This window comes from Euleptes europaea, chromosome 2 (genome assembly GCF_029931775.1).
Source record: "Euleptes europaea isolate rEulEur1 chromosome 2, rEulEur1.hap1, whole genome shotgun sequence".
Lineage (NCBI taxonomy): Eukaryota > Metazoa > Chordata > Lepidosauria > Squamata > Sphaerodactylidae > Euleptes > Euleptes europaea.
In genome coordinates, this window is record NC_079313.1 from 70,625,724 (window position 1) to 70,643,276 (window position 17,553).

The 17,553-nt window shown below is 41.6% G+C and overlaps 1 protein-coding gene across 1 annotated transcript in view; it reads right to left on the reverse strand.

The window, feature by feature from the left end:
* Positions 1–17,553, reverse strand: part of PODN (podocan) — a 29,970-nt gene that overhangs the window by 4,023 nt on the left and 8,394 nt on the right. The window contains exons 4-9 of the mRNA XM_056844428.1: positions 16,510–16,574; positions 14,080–14,189; positions 11,893–12,049; positions 11,564–11,679; positions 7,184–7,841; positions 711–859 (exon numbers count right to left, since the gene is read on the reverse strand). Coding sequence (XP_056700406.1) covers positions 711–859; positions 7,184–7,841; positions 11,564–11,679; positions 11,893–12,049; positions 14,080–14,189; positions 16,510–16,574 — 1,255 coding nt within the window. The remainder of the gene's footprint in view (positions 1–710; positions 860–7,183; positions 7,842–11,563; positions 11,680–11,892; positions 12,050–14,079; positions 14,190–16,509; positions 16,575–17,553) is intronic.

A 17,553-nucleotide genomic window follows, 5' to 3' on the forward strand; every position in this document is an offset into this window, starting at 1 on the left:
GGAAACCCTACATATAGCCAACTGATTTGGAAGTTGAATTGAGTTACAAATGCAATTCATGATACAGAATAGCGACCAGCTACTCAATTAAAAACTAACAAATGCCACTGGCTCTAACAATTAGATCGGTTCCCCAGGGGAACAGGCTTCCTCGGGAGGTGATAAGTGCTCCTTCCCTGGAGGTTTTTAAGCAGAGGCTAGATGACCATCTGTCAGCAATGCTGATACTATGACTTTAGGCAGATCATGAGAGGGAGGGCATCTTGGCTATCTTCTGGGCATGGAGCAGGGGTCACTGGGGGTGTGGGGGGGAGGTAGTTGTGAATTTCCTGCATTGTGCAGGGGTTAGACTAGACTGGTGGTCCCTTCCAATTCTATGCTTCTATGATTCTCTAGGTTTGCCCAAATACTGAACACCTTTACAGTAGTTCATTGGAACTTGGAGGTGCTTCGTAGGGTTGCCAGTCTCCAGATGGTGGCTGGAGATCTCCCGCTATTACAACTGATCTCCAGGTGACAGAGATCAGTTCACCTGGAGAAAATGGCCTCTTTGGAAGTTGGACTCTATGGCATTATACCCCACTGAAGTTCCTCCCCTCCCCAAACCCGACCCTCCTCAAGCTGCACCCTCAAAATCTCCAGGTATTTCCCAACCTGGAGCTGGCAATCTTCGTGCTTTGGGAAAACTGTCATTCCCCTTGGCTACAAACCTGAGATAAATTCCCTTTATGTTGGGCGTGGAATCAAAGGCATCCTCTGGTACTGTAGTGATTTTGTTGTTCTGAAGGTACAGATATTCTAGCGATTCGGGCAAATCAGAGGGAATAGCAGTCAGTTGATTGCTAGCCATGTCTAATATCTGAAAGAAAGGCACAGGCAGCAGAGAATTAAAGGAAATAATTTGTAACCTTAACATTGATTCTTGAAATGAGCTACATTTACTATATAGGATATTATGGCAATCTTACATGTTTATTTTTTGCTGGAGAGGATATAATTGCCTAAATTAGTGATACGTCGGTGGTGAGATAGTGGGAGTGTATATGGAAATGTGGCCATTGAGGTGCTCTGTAGCTGAGGCAGGTGCAACCCCCATTTCTTTCTAGCTGGCTTTGGTCCACCTTTAGTTCCTTCAGCCCCAGCTCATTCTTTGGGCTGTTTTTGCTATGCATTGTCTTGCTTGCACCATTACATCTGGCTTTGCCTCCCAACCCTCATTCACCTGTAATGTTCTTAATATAATTACTAAATGTTCGACGTGTTTATATATGTATTTTACTCTTGGTTTTAAATTGGTTTTATGATACTTTTATAATGTCCTGCTTTTCATTGTTAGCCTCCTTGGCATCCCTGACTGGGCAGAAAGGTGGAATATAAATTCTGTAAATATATAAATGAAGGGAGCCATAGAAATGGGCTGCAGTTGTGTGACTCATAGGGCTGCCAGGTCCCTCTTCGCCACTGGCGGGAGGTTTTTGGGGCGAAGCCTAAGGAGGGCAGGGTTTGGGGAGGGGAGGGACTTCAATGCCATAGAGTCCAATTGCCAAAGCGGCCATTTTCTCCAGGTGAACTGATCTCTATCAGCTGGAGATCAGTTGTAATAGTGGGAGATCTCCAGCTAGTATCTGGAGGTTGGCAACCCTAGTGACTTGACAATATGTAGTCTCAACTTTCCTCCTGCACTGAAGCTGTTGTCATTAGGAAGGAGCTGTACCTCAGTAGTAGCTCATATGGACTGCGGGCAGGAAATCTCACATTCAGCTCCCAATTCTTTCCAGTTCAAGGATTTCACGTAGCAGGTGTTGGGAAAAGCCCTTCTCTGCCAGAGTTTCTCGAGAGTTACTATCAGTCCAAATATATAATACTGAACTTTTTTCACGTGACTCATCGTTATTTTCCTTGCCCCTGTAGTTTTGTTAGTCCCCCCCCCCCCAAACAGGTATTCTTGACCTGACAGGGCAAATAGTAGCTGCTGTATCTCTTATTGACTGTACAACATGGGACAGTTGGGCAGTTGGTGTCCAGAATGCTTGGGGGGATGCAATTAGGCTAGAGGCAGAGTATTGGTCTGCTAGTTGAAGATATTGTAGTTTCCCATCTCTCTGCACTGGCCAGCTCAAGCAGACTCTCTGGAGAGCTGGCATAGAGATCACCTAAAGAAATAAATAATTTGTCTTTTCCCCTCTTTCTCCAGGTAAAAGCTCACCTATTTCTCAAACACAATTATTACTTTCTCATCCCTCTTGGGCTTCTGACATTCTACCTCTCCTGCCCATACTAGTGAGCTGTTTCAGGAAGAGTGAACTTGAGAGACAGATAAATACACTGTTATGCTATTGCATAAGAATAACATTATTATAGAAGTTGCTTGTTTACTTAAAGTAAGCCTGAGATTAGTGGGACATGAGTCTCTTTTAACCCTATGGTTTTATTTCTGGTTTATAAATGAAATACAGTGTAGATAGTGTACATTTTACTAAACATGGATTTTGAGTATCCTGTTTATGTTTGTAAGCTCCTTTTTATTAATCAAAAGAAAAATGGGATAAGATATCCCTTTAATAAATAAACACACTCTGTCTTCCTGAAGTGCATTCCACACTGTTGAGCTAAGATTCAAGCTAGCCAGGGCTAAATTATTGAAAAGACTTAGTATGGGAGGAGGTAATCAGCCAGAAGTTCTTGCACAAAGATTATTCAACATTTGAGGACTGGAGAAAAACAGCTAGAAATCATACAAAACCAAGTTTCTGTACAAAATAAGCACTTTCTACATTTGAAAGTCCCAGCTAGAAGCAAAACAGCAGAATCAGTTAAAAGACAAAAAGAAAAGATGGCAGATATTTACATTTGTACACATGTATTTACTATTGTAGCCTCTCTCATCCCAAAGACTTGAGGGGGTAATAATTAAATATGCATATGGAACTGGATTTTTTTCAGTGCAAACCCAATGCAAGGTTTCCTCTTCTGTACAGAGCTTAATTATTGAGCCCTTTCATAAATAAAAAGTTACTGTAGTAAAATATATGATACAAACCATCTTTGCTTCCATCCAACTGAAAGCCGGGCCAAGTGAAACGGTTTTACAGTGCTTCTAAAAGTTGCTCAAATAGAGACCTTGGAGGACTATTCACAAGCTGCAAACTTGGGAGCATGACCGTACGTATGAGTAAAAGAGATTGCATACACTAGCTTGACCCTGCTAGGGACAAAGTAGGAATCCTCCTGGTTTATAAGGTTACCAATCTTCAGGTGGGCCCTGGAGATCTCCCAGAATTACAACTGATCTCCAGACAACAGAGATCAGTTCCCCTGGAGAAAATGGCTGCTTGGAAGGTGTATTCTATGGCATTATTCCTTGTTGAGGTCCCTTCCCTCTCCAAACTCCATCCTCCCAAGGCTTCACCCCTGATCTCCAGGAATTTCCCAGCCCAGAGTTGGCAACCTTACTGGTTTACTATGCACATAACTTTCCAGTGGGCACTCTAAATAATCTGATGAAGGTGGTCTTAGCTTTGTGCTGAGAACCCACAAGTAGATTGTTTTTTGGGGGGGGATTTCACCATTAATGGTAAGACTTCCTTGTTTGTTTGTTCATGCTCATAATTCCATGGCAACCATGGGACTGACCCAACACATAAAAAGGGGCACATGCTGCTGGGTCTGATTTTCTGCACCAAGAGGGTTTCTGTTGATCTAGGAAAGGGTTGGAATTAAAACCATTGTCCTGTTAAGATTATGATCTGTTCAAGCTTGACTGGTTATGGTGCTTTCTTTCTGCATGGGTGATGGTGATGGACCAATTAAGACTGCCACCCATGGGGATTAATGAGCCTGCTTGGTTTCCAGGACACTCTGGTGGATTGAGAGGTTAACAGTAACTCTTCTGAAGCCTTAGTACAGATCCAGAATATCAAGGCTTGCAGAAACAATAGACAGGACTGTTCCCTGGTACCCTCTCCATTCTTCTGGTTGGGCTTCATGTTGGGGGAAGCCAAAGAGGTTGGCAGAATATTTGAGTGTCATTGACGAAAGACGTGTGTTGTCCTGTGAGGTCCCCAATTTGGACTGTTAATGTAGTGTGCATGAAAAGGTTTCAGGCTCTTGCCCCCCCCCCCACACTATTATCCTGTCCTGAAACCATCTAGGTTGGTGCTATTTAGCCTGTTGTGGAAACCCATGAGTGTTTATGTGAGCCTGCATGTTGGCTCAAAACGTCTGGTTTTCACATCATTCCAGTTCTTGGATGTCCAGTTAAGGGATACTCAACCTGTAATCACATGTGATTGTTACACAGAACACTGGGTGGGGACCCTGGACCCAATCAATATACTCCATAATATGTGAAGAGACTCGTACAACACACCATAGAACTTGTCTGAAAACCTATAAGGTAGCAGAGATGATAGCAAAGAAAGCTTTTTCCCCTCCACAACGATTGCATCAGCTTTAATTTAGACTTTTTTAATTATTTCAAATGAATATAATGCCATGGATAGCAGCCATGAGATATAATTAACTGTTTCCACAAGATTTTATTCTTAGAGTTTTTTCTTCAGAAATAGAATGAGAGATAGGATAACAGCAGTGGTTGCCATGACATATCAGTGTTCATTATGGGCTCTGCCCCCAAGCACAAACGTTATGGTTCTTTGTTTCCTTAAGTCATTTATATGCTTCCTTTTCTCCTGACTGCTCAAGACCCAGGATGGCTCTGGCCTGTCTTTTATTTGGTGTCTAATTCACCTTGACAAGAACACAATGGTTTCAACAACACAATGCTTCCTGCAGAAAAAAGTATTTATGTATGAATGTGTATTGTTAGATCTTCAAGTTGTTCTGTTGATTTTTCTGGCACTCACGATCAAGGTTGAAAACTTTAATGCTACAGCAACTTCTCTACTGTTGTAATCCTTGACTAGCATCACATTGCTTCCTAAAAGGTTTGGATCTAGCAGTAGAATCATCCAATTTCTGGATATTCTGCAGTTTATTCTTCCTCTTCCAGCATCTTAGGCCTTATTGGGCCTATTTTCACCATTGTTCCTTCTAGTCTAGCAGTGGGGATGCCAACCTCCAGGAACTAGTACAGAATTGTACACAGAAACCAATATGCACAATGAGCATAACAAAATGTACAATGGGTATAACAAAATGCAAGTGTATTATATGACAAAGGGCAAAAATATTGCCAACTATATAAGAAGACTAAGATACAATATATATGAAAGTCCCCTGTCTGTCACTCTCTCTCCAATATTCTTGTTATGTAGGTGCAGTTTAGAGACTTTCCCAACTAGATGTATTCTGGTGTGACCCCATAATCAGGGAGGAAGAGGAAGATGGCCATTTCCAATTCTTCATCAGTCCCTCTTCATATCCATTATGTATCTCATATTATAAATTCCAATCCCTTCTTAGGACGACTTGCAAAGGTTCCCAGCAGGATACAATAAAGCTTGCAAAGGTTCCAAGATGGAAGTGTCATTTTGGATATAACCTCCAGGTACTAGCTGGAGATCTGCTATTACAACTGATCTCCAGCTGATAAGAGATCAGTTCACCTGGAGAAAATGGCCACTTTGGCCATTGGACTCTATGGCATTGAAGTTCCTCCCCTCCCCAAACCCCACCCTCCTCTGGCTCTGCCCCCAAAACCACCCACCGGTGGTGAAGAGGGACCTGGGAACCCTACCTAGGAGACAACTCTACCCAATAGTACATTTCAGAAATCAGACCCTGTTTAGACTGCTTCGCCAACTGTCTTGCTATTGCCTGGGTGGATCCTCTCAAACTGGTCAGCTGCCAGTCTACTTGCTAATTTGCTCAAACCCCCAAACATCCATATCTCCACAACTATCAACAGGCTTTTGCACCAATTAGCCAACTTAGATTTCTCAACTGGCCTAGTAGGACCAAAGTCAAATGGAACCGTTTCAGTACTGAAAATAATCACACAGAATATCCAGGTTAGAAAAATTGCACACTTGTACATTCCTGCATATACATGGCTGACGATGTAAAGCTGCATTAGTATACATTAGGACATTCAGAGATTTGGAAATATGATAAAGTGATCATGATGTGTAGAACATAATGTTAAAGTTGGTCTAAATAAATTGAAGAACAACTATGAATGCAGTCTTCTGGACTTCTAAAATTAATAGCTAAATGCTGCACATTGCTTTGATGGATAAAATACATATAATATGCATTAATACATATAATATGCATTAATATGTTTGTTTCTGAGTTGTTTCCCCTAATGTTCCTGCTTCCTTGCTTTCAGATCTCCATTCAATAAAATGGGTCTAAAAATCTACAACAGCACATCTATTTGTTATGTCTCGTCCAAGATGTTTATTTGGAATGGACGCACCATCAGATCTGAGCTTCACAAATGTGGACATCATTCCATAGGACTGCATGCATGGGGCTCCCCTGATCCAAAGATCTATAATTCCAACTAAAAGCTACACATTGGCTCAAACCAGTTTAAAACTTAAAAGGTATAACTTAAAGTGCGAAATTTTGGAAATACTCATTTCCATGTAAATATACCATTGTGTCATATAAAACAGTCTTGAACCCTTGGACTTGAAAATTTCTTTTTCAAATTTCTGTCCAGCACTACAAAAGCAACAGTTCAATGCTTTGTAATTCCATCCTTCCATTTTGTTTTGCATCTTAGCAAATCTAATGCCTTGCTATATTATGCTATCTGTAATGTCACATGAACACATGAAGCGGCCTTATACTGAATTAGACCCTTGGTCCATCAAAGTCAGTATTGTCTACTCAAACTGGCAGCGGCTCTCCAGGGTCTCAGGTAGAGGTCTTTCACATCGCCTACTTGCCTAGTTCCTTTAACTGGAGATGCCGGGGATTGAACCTGGGACCTTCTGAATGCCAAGCAGATGCTCTACCACTGAGCCACAGCCCCTCCCCTAGCTGTCCATACGTTTTGCTCCAAATATTTAAATCTATGCCAAAATAACACATTATTTTTATCCAGTTCTTCATACTTTGCATAATTCTTTACTCTGCAGGTGCTAGTCTAACTGCAGAACTTGAATTTCCTTGCTATTAAATGTGGTGGGTTATTTTCCCCCTGGCTATGGCTATGCTGAAAGAATCACACTGTGCCACAGATATAATTTTAATTATAGATGTTTCATACCTTGAGACTGGTGAGGTCCCTCCATGATCCACTGTGAATTGAACTGACTTTTAGCTTGTTGTTGCTGAGGTAGAGCTCCTGTAGCTTTGACATTCCAGATAGCGTCCCCCTAGGAATTGAGCTGATCTCATTTACTTTCAGCTTAAGGCTGTGCAAGTTTTTTGGGAAGCCATAAGGCAAGGTGTAGAGATTATTGCCTGAAAGATCCAAGGACTTAAGCAGCCTCAACTTGCGGAAGGCTTCCCGATTAATCTTTGAGCTGGTTATTTTATTATAACTCAGGTTTAATTCCTCCATAAAATAAGTGTAAGCAAAATCATTCCTGGAAATTTCCGAGATCTGGTTGTGAAGAAGCATCAGAGTTTTCACTCGTCTGGGCAGCCCACTGGGAATCCTGTCCAGCTGATTGTTGTACAAGTGGACTGTGTGTAACTTCTTCAGGCCATGAAAAGCCATTGGATCAATCCCATTGGCCTTCAGTTTGTTATTGTGCAGCAGTAGGTATTCCATATTCTTAATCTGGGTCAAGACATCCTTGTCAATTGTTCTGATTGCATTCTTCTCTAAGTGGAGAAGGACAATGTTTCGAGGTAATCCACTTGGAATGTGGGAAAGATTATTGCTGGACAAATCCAGGTACTCAAGGCTAAAAAGTTTCCTTAGAAAAACAGAAAAGGAATGCTCCCAGTTACAATTGCTGTTCAAAATGGCAGTCTAGACCCTGCAACTACTTTCCCCTGTCCACCTTGCTCAGAAATCAGAAACAAAATGAAGAGAAGGCTGGAGAAGTCAGAGGAGAACCCAAAGTTCAGAGGTAACTACAACACTGTTGTTTGCATATTTAATATCCCATGTTCAATCCTTGGAATCTCCAGCTGAAAACTGCAGGGGTCTAGACAGCTTGGAAATACTCCCACTTGAAATCTTGACAGTGGTGAGCTTGATACGTTGCCTCAGTATAGGCAGTTTCTTGTTATTTTTGCTCATCACTTCCTACACATTTGTTCATATGTTCACATAAAGGCCATTTTTGTATGGTAATTAGCAGCGCGTTCCAGGCTGAATTGCCCTGCAGATTTTTTTGAATTTTGCATGCTGAACGTCATTCCGGAAGTGACTGCGAAGCCGGCGCAGACCTGCTTCGCATTACAAAAGAGCCCACTAATGGATATGCAAACCTTTGCTAATGGATATGCAAACGAACGAAGGAGCAGGCGAGTGGGGGTGGGTGGAATTTCTCCTTTTGCGTTTGACTGTGAATAAGCATTTTTAAAGTTGCATTTTAAAAAAGATCTTTCAACGAGCATCGAAATTGACCATGCATAAATGGCCATACAGTTGTTCAGATTAATGACTGAAAGTGCTTGCATTGTGATTCTGTATCCAGGAACCAGTGCCCTAAAAACCCAGGGTCTGGATTGCATGAACAAATGTACATGGGATGAATTAAAGTACATATAGTGAGAAAGGCTCAGCACTTCATACATATACAATCTACACAAGTTGATACTTTTGCCTAGAACTCTGAAGGTGTTCTTGAGATGGAAAAGGAAACGGGGGGGGGGGGGCAACCAAAGAGGAAAACTTTGTAATCGTGGGCCACTTCCCCTACCCTCATACTGACTGTGTAAATTCACATTCTGGTTATGAATTTCTAGTTATCATAAATACCTAGCCTTAAAACTATTAGTTAGGGAACCCTAAAGAAATGGCAATCCTGCACTTGACTCTGTATGGTGCTAATGTTGTTGAATCAGTTGGGAATACTATCCACAGTGCTATGTTGAATGGAAGGTTGCCTGCAAAGTCCAACACAGGCAGGTTTGATTTCAGAAGAGAAAACTCTAAAAAAAAAGAGTGAATTAGTCAAAAGGAAGTTGAAAGGGAAATTAGAGGGGCAGATCTCTTCAGGATACTGGAAGATATTTAAATCTACAATCACTGAAACTCAAATGGAATATATACCACAGACTGGAAAGGTACAATGGCATCATTGTAGTTAACCAGAAAGGCCAAGGAAGTCATAAAAGCCAAGGCAACTTCCTTTTGAAAGAGGAAGTCTTCTCCAAACAAGAAAACAAGAAAGACCACAGCTCTGGCAAAATGAATGTAAGATTACATTGATATTGCTAAAAACATAGAGTTAAAACAATAAGATGTTATTTAAATACATGAGATGCAGAAAACTAGCTAGGGATGTGGTTGGCTGATGGATGATAAAGTCACAGAATTGCTAAAGGAAGACAGGGAGATTGCAGAGAAACTGTATGGCTTCTTTGCATCTACCTTAATGGTGGAAGACACGGGGTGTCTGAAGAACTGAGTCAAAGAGAAGTGCCAAGAAATAAAGTTCTAGGGCTAACTGACAAATTAAAAATTAACAAGTCACTGTAGCTCTGTACACAAGTCCCCTCTGAGTGCTGACTGAATGCATGGGCAGGGAGAGCAGGCATGAGTATGCTGCCTCCCCCCACCCAACTATACTACTGCCATTTTGTCAGCACAGCACTTACATATGATGGCAGTGTCCCAAATCCAGCAATGTTTGAAAATCAGCATCCACAGTCAGAGGGTGGGCAAGTCAGATTATATGGTTGGATTTAAAAAATGATTTTGACTAATTCTTTCAGCTAAGACTGAGTAAGTTTAACATTCATGAGATAAGGGGGTAACTGGTTAAACATCAGGAAGGAGAGGGTAGGAGGAGTACGTGGATAGTTCTCACAATGGAAAGAAAAAAGCAGTGTTGTCCTAACCCCACAAATCTGTATTGGCACAGTTGCTATTTGAATTATTCATAAATGATCTGAAGTCAGGCGTGAGCAGTGAGGTAGCCATGTTTTCAAATAACACCAAATTTTTCAGAATGGTGAGACTGCAGCATTTTGTGAAAAGCTCTAAAAGGGTCTCTCAAAACTCAATAGGTAACAACATGGCTAATGAGTTTGAGTGTAAACTAGGGCTTCCAACCTCCAGGTGGTGGATGGAGATCTCCCGCTATTACAACTAATCACCAGATGACAGAGATAATTTCAACTGGAGAAAATGGCTGCTTTGGAAGGTAGACTCTATGGCATTATACCCCATTGAAGTCCCTCCCCTCCCCAAACCCTGCCCTTCTCAGGCTCCACCCCCAAATTCTCCAGGTATTTCCCAACCCAGAGCTGGCAACCCTAGCTTAAGCAGTTGTAGTAATGCACATCTGGGCAAAAAAACCCCTAACTTAAAGAGGTCAGAACTGATGGTGATTGATCAGGAAAGAGATCTTGGGGTCATAGACACAGTCATAGACACAGTAGATAGTCCAAAGACAGTTCAGTGTGCAGTAATAGTTGTAGAAAAAACTCAAAGCCTATGCTAGGGATTATTAGAAAAGGCAATGGAAACAAAATTGTCATTGTTATCAGTGTTATCATGCTCTTGTACAGATCTATGGTGTGGCTGAATTTGGAATACTGTGCAGAATCCTGGTGTCCTCCCCACCCCCAATATTGCAGAGCTGGAAAAAGTGCAGAAAACTATCAAAAGTTTTGAGTTAGGGGCTTTTCAATTTAGGGGAAAAGAGATGGCTGGAGCGATATGACAGACATTTATAAAATTATGTGCAGTCTGGAGAAAGTTGATAGAGATAACTTCTTCCTCCTCCCCTGAGTCCTCAGGGACTCCTAAGGAAAGTAATGAGCAGTGATTTCAGGGCAGACAAAAGAAAGTACCGTACTCATTCACACAATGCACGATTAACTTATGGAACTTGCTGCCATGAGATATGTCGATGGTCAGTAGTTTGGATTTTTAAAAGAGCATTAGACAACCTCATGGGTACCTCAGATTAGTCATTACATCTACATCAGACCTACATGGTCAGATGTAGTATCTCTCTGAACGTCATTGGATGGGGGAGCAGCAGATGGCTGCTTTCACCTCTGTGCTCCCTCTGTGCACTTTCCTGGGCATCTGGTCAGCCACTGTGGGAAAATAGGATGCTGGATGAAATGAACCATTGGTCTGTTCCAGCAGGGCTCTTGTTATGATCTTATGCTCTTTTACTGTAGGGCCAAAGAATAATACAAAACCAATAGTAGGGACCTCCCCTTGCTTTCTTAATTTTTAAAAACAGTGTTTTTGTTATTTTCCTTCATTTGCTATTAGTTTTGTTATTTGTTTAATGTTTTGTTACTCTCAGTTGATCCTCCTCTCCCCACTTACCAATACTAAGAGCCAGGACTGCTGGTGCTGCTGTTCCCACCCCATCCTGGTGAGGCCAGGTAGGGATTCATTATAGTAATTATATTCTTTTATTCATTATTCGATTAGTTACATTCTCAAATGCACATCACTGACCCTAACATCTACTAAAAGAGATCTACTCTGTGTGCTCACCAGAAGGTTTCATTGTCCATTCCTTCATTTGTCAATTTGTTATTCTGCAGATATAGTTCTCGAAGTCCTGAAAGTTCACTGAAGGCTCCTTTGGGAATCTTCTCCAACTTGTTGTTCTATGAGAAGTAAACACAGTAAGCAGAGCGTGAGCCTTCAGGAACATACATGAAGCTGCCTTACATGGAATCATTTGAATGATGACAGCCAATCTTAAAATAATATTATAAAATAATAATCCAAAGTAGTCATCTCTAAAAAAAGTATAAACTTCTGACATGTAGAGATATGCAATCCACTCCCCAAAGACCTCATAGAACTGGCACTCTTACTTTTAGGTGTAGCTTATATAGTGCTCGTGGCAGATTCTTTGGAACGTATTTTAAGAAATTGCTAGACATGATCAATACTTCCACATTTCTGGACCCGTTAAACATGCTTTCTGGTAACCCAGAATCGTCAAGTTTGTTGTTATGGAGGTACACTGACCTATGGCAAAAAAAGAAGGGGGGAAGAAGGTAAGTTTGGGATCAATACAAACTGAGCTGCTCTTTTTCATTCCAGAAAGTTTTCTGAACAATGAACTCTAAGCCTCTTTGTCAGGGGTCTATGAGTGCTTATATGAGCAGCTGGGCATGATTAAGAGACTCCACCCCTCAATGGGAATAAAAATAGCTGTGAAGAAACAGACTTGCCAGCCCTTCTCTGTTCCTTCTGGTTGGCCCGGGGAGGTCTCAAGTCTCCATTGGTGATGCCACCCCTTTCCCTCACTCCCTGTGGGACCCCTAAAACAAACAGGGTAACTGCTGCCACCAATGGCTCAGAGTATGTGCTGCCAGACAGAGTCATACACTTAGCACTCTGTACCTGTGGTACAGTTTAGGGGCCTCGCTTAGTTACTGGGTTTCCTACTACACTCCTGCAAGCAAGCACAGAGGTGATCTATCACAACTTCACAATTTAGAGCTATTGTGCTGAAGGGATGGTGAGCTTCTCTGCTGCCCTTCCCCTTTACCAGCCTTCAGACAGAAAGACTAAATAGGCATGGTGTGTTTTCCAAAGATTCAAAATGTAAGAGTGTTTGAAATATTAGAATTGAACAAATGAATAAAAAGATGGTGCATGTTTTGTTGATGCATTTCAGGCTGAGCAAAGGAACAAAGAAAAGGAGAAAATAGGCACTCACCTCTCCCAACCTTACACTCAGGCTAGCTCTACTTGAAGTTGCACTAGTTTAAAGTTCATAATTATCTTTGATCTTCTGGTTGGAACTTCTCTCTATTGTCCCCTGCTGTGTGGACAAGATGGAGTCCCTAGGTAAAAGCTTATTCCCTGATCAGAAACCACGGAAAAGAGTAAAGGCTAGAGAGGGCTCTTCCTCACGTTCTGAGAATTTATAACCTACTCTGGGGAGTCCGTCCCACCTGGGGTTCATTTGGATCTTCTTGCCTCAAAAGGAAGAGTTTACTTTCTAGCCATTTTGCTCTTAGACATCTCTGTTCATTTTGGGTGTACCTTAGCAATAGAGTGCAAGGTAGTAAGCCCTTGGTCATCTACTACCTTGTCTTTTATACTGGGCTATAGAGACCCTGAAGATCTGCTGTCAATCAACACAGACAATATTGAGCTAGAGGGCCATACATTTATAAATATAGAAAAATTCCAATTTCTTCTAGAGGTCAAATAAGCAAGGCAAGAGAAAGCAAGGCATGTTGGGCAGACCAAAGGGAGCACCCAGGTTCATACCAGGAGGGAATGTGCAACGGAATGGGCAGGAAAGAAAGCAACTGCGAAAAAGACGAGGGCAGCATGGGGGAAACAAACAGCGTGGAAGGAAGTGTTTACAAAAAGCAAACACACATGGCCCTTGCAGCCATCCTGGGTGGGGGCGTTGAAGGCTCCACCATCACATCCAATGAAAGAATCCCACAGCATGGTTGGCGACATAATTCTAAAAAAAAACCCCAACATTCAATCACAAAATAGCACTTTCGGGGGGGGGGGATGGACTCGGATGTTCCGCTTTTTTGCGGTGGTTTCTTCTTCGCAGATATTTACTCTGTCCTGGTACTCCTTGAATTTCTTCGGGGCCAGAAGCCCCCATGCATAGTACTTTTAAAATTCACTTTAGAATCTAGTGAGCTGCAAAAATCTTCCTTGCATAAAGGGCTACAGTGTTCCTTATTCTAATGCATCATGCATGTTATAACAAATAGTTGTCTGAAATTAAGGCACAGGCTGGAACCACTTGAAAAGTGATCACAGGGAGAGCTGAATTTCCAGTTAACATAATGGATATATATTCTACCATGTGAGTAAGCGACATTCAACAAAAGCCAACAGAATGCATTTATCTATCAATCATACTTGACTCCCTTCTATGATAAACAATTCTCTTCCTCCAAGCCTTATTTGTAGCCCACAAATGGCTTTTTCAAACTTAAACCACCACTTTTCCTCTTCCACCACAGAAGCAGTGCTACATTTCTTTCCCCTTGCCTCTTGACTTCTTTATTTACCTCAGGTTTGGCTTATGTCCAAATGTGAGCTCATAAATCTTAGTGAGATTATTGGCAGCAAAATCTGCGCTGATCAAGGTACTTGGGAGGAATTTTGGAGCCACCGTGAGCTGAAAAACAAATATAATGCCAAAGAATTATACTACTGTATGAGACAGAATGTTTCAGCCACCACCGCTGTTACCTTTACCACAGACAGTTATCAGGCTATTTGTTCCCAAAAGGACACAGAAAATGGCACAGTCTCAAATTATCACCCTCACGGAAATGAGAATCTCTGCTGTCAGTGACATAGATAATCACTACAGGAAGCAGTTTATCTTTCCCTGCAATGTGCCTAGAAGAACTTTTGTTTGAATTAGGAATGTCGTTGTTTTATTAATAATGGAAAAAATGGGTTCAGAGAGCAAGTACATTTCATGCAATGTTTATAATCTCTTTCAGAAATAGATCACTGCTCCTCTTAGGATAGTCCCCTGAGAAAGAAAGAGCACATGACAAGGTCCTTCTGCACTTTAATTCCAAAATCTCTGGCAGCGATATAAACAAGCCACAACATTTCTGAGGGCTGCTTCTCAGGCTGCTTGTTAAAGCCATGGGAGCACTTTATGAAGAGTATTCTCGTCTGATGGCATGTAGGAAAGGAATGGGGGAATACTATTACTATTCAATGTTTAAAACCAATTGTATGCTAAGCAGCTCTCATAACACAAAAATGACATGATCTTGGCACCTCTGCCTTCAGAGGGAGTAAACCTCTGAATACCAGTGTGAGGGGGCAGCATCAGGGGAAGGCCTTGCCCTGTTATTTAGCCCTGCAGGGCAACTAGTCTGCTGCTGTGTGGAATAGGGTGCTGGACTAGATGGACAACTGGTCTGATCCAGCAAAGCTCTTCTTATGTCCACCTGCCCATACAGAAAATGCTTCAAATATGAATCTGTATAGCAAAATTGACATGTGTTTTATTGACAAGATTCTTAAATCAGAATAATACTACTTTTAATTTTCTAGAGGGGAAAAAGGCTATAAAATATTGAATTTGGCAAGGCCATTCTAAAATCTATCAGTAAGAAAGACATGACTGATTTTTTAAAATGATCTTCAAAATTAATAAAATTGACATTCCAAAAGTTGTACTTTTAAAATTCCTTAGGCTCTGTGCATTATAATATGTAAGTGAGGATTTATAAACTTGTACACAAACATCTTATACCAGGAGTTGAATCTGAGGATTTCTAAGTACAGAGATTTTGTTTTTGAATGGGCACAGATTATTTTATTTATTTATAAAATATCAATATGCCTTCTATTTTGCATGTCTATAATGTCTCAGGAGAACATCTTCTGCAGTTTGCTACCATTATATGGATGCAATTTTCTTCTGCTACAGTCTCAGAAAGAAAGGTCAAAAACTATTTTATCGCATAAGGGGGGAAATTGGACAGAAAAGTTCTGGAATATTAGTCACAAATTGGCTTGTGTTCTACATTTATGAAGCTGTTCTTTGCCAAACCTGTTACATGGAAAATATCTGTAAAGGGAAGGAAAGGACATGCTGTTACTGGAGAAGCAGTTTGATACTGCAACTCAGCCACAACAGAGCAGCTTTATTTGACAGTCAATGGAGCTATTACAATTTCCCTTTAGCCAAGAGGCACAGAGATCCTCAATATACCAGTTCAATTGGAGCTGTGGAGAAAGGAACCTGACTTAGAATTTACACTGAGTTTCACAGCTTAGCTCCACAACTGAATAATGGCCTCCTATGCAGATCTAAGAAGGTCAGCCCTGGTTAGTATTTGGATGGGAGACCACCAAGGAATACCAGGGTTGCTGTGCAGAGGAGGGCACTGGCAAACCACCTCCGTTAGACTCTTGCCATGAAAACCCCAAAAAAGGGTCGCCATAAGTCGGCTGCGACTTGACGGCACTTTACACACACACACACATGCAGATCTGTAAATCCTGGTCTCTACACAGGTGTGGTCAGGTCTTCCCCTAAAATGCAACTTTTTGTGCTGGTGGACATCCTTTTCACAAACCTGACATTTAGTATATCTTTGGCTCCACATTTGCATGGTGGTGTGGACTGAATATGTATTAGCTATGTGTAAAGTTGCCAACTTCCAGTTTGTGGCTGGAGATCTCCTGGGATTACAACTGATCTCCAGGTGACAGAGATCAGTTTACCTGGAGAAAATGGCCACTTTGGTAAGTGGACTCTTTGGCATTATACCCCATTGAAGTCCCTCCCCTTACTAAACCCCACCCTACTCAGGCTCCACACCCAAAATCTCCAGGTGTTTCCCAACCCAGAGCTGGCAACCCTACCTATGTGCTGATGTGAACAAAAATTTATGATCCAGGCATACTCCAGTGCTTATAAACATACTTAGGTAGTAGTTCTTACAGCTACCAAACGTTCTTACCTGATTATTTGCAAGGTACAGATAATTCAGATTTTCCAGTTGTTCAAATGCTTCCTCTGGAAGTCCTAAAAATAAGAGGAATGTTTTGACAATCAGAAGCTCATAGGAACAGGCAGCAAGGAGACGCTTTTATCTCCAGAAGGATTGCTGTGTTAATATCCTAATTCGTCTCAAAAACAACTAGGTCCTCTGTGTTTTTATTTTGTAACAGATTCTTATATCTTGTGTCCTTGGAACTTGTTGTTACATTGAGTTCAAGGAAATATTGAGTACAGTAGCAGAAATATTTTAAGTTAACTAACTAACATATCAGATTGCATTTTATTTTCCTCACAAAAGTTGGAGTTCAGAGAGCTACTTTAGGCACACCAGAGGAGCTTGCTTAGGCCCAGTAGGATATTTTATACTTTGGGTTGCCAGGTCCCTCTTTGCCACTGGCGGGAGGTTTTTGGGGCAGAGCATGAGGAGGGCAGGGTTGGGGGGGGAGGGACTTGAATGCCATAGAGTCCAATTACCAAAGCAGCCATTTTCTCCAGGTGAACTGAGCTCTATTGGCTGGAGGTCAGTTGTAATAGCAGGAGATCTCCTGCTAGTACCTGGAGGTTGGCAACCCTATTTATACTTGTTGATGAGGATGAACAGCAGACCCCAGTACAAGATCTCAAACTGCTTTTTAAAGTTTCTCGTTTCAGATGTAGTTATAGGGTTGCCAACTCCAGCTGAGGAAATTCATAGAGATTTGGGGGAGGACCCTGTGGGGGGTAGGGTTTTGGGAGGGGAGGAACTTCAGCCAGGTATAATGCTATAGAGTCCAAAGCAGCCATTTTCTGCAGGGAAACTTATCTCTGTAGTCTGGAGATCAGTTGAACTTCTGATTTCCAGTTCCCACCTGAAAGTTGGCAGCCCTAGTTGGCAGCTATTTGAGGAACTCAAACCCACAGCCCTCTTTGGCTTGCAAAACGAGTTGTACAGAGAATCTTTGGATCCCAGCCAGCATGCCTTATTAGGACTGGTATTAAAGTGAAAACTAACAGTTAAGAGCTG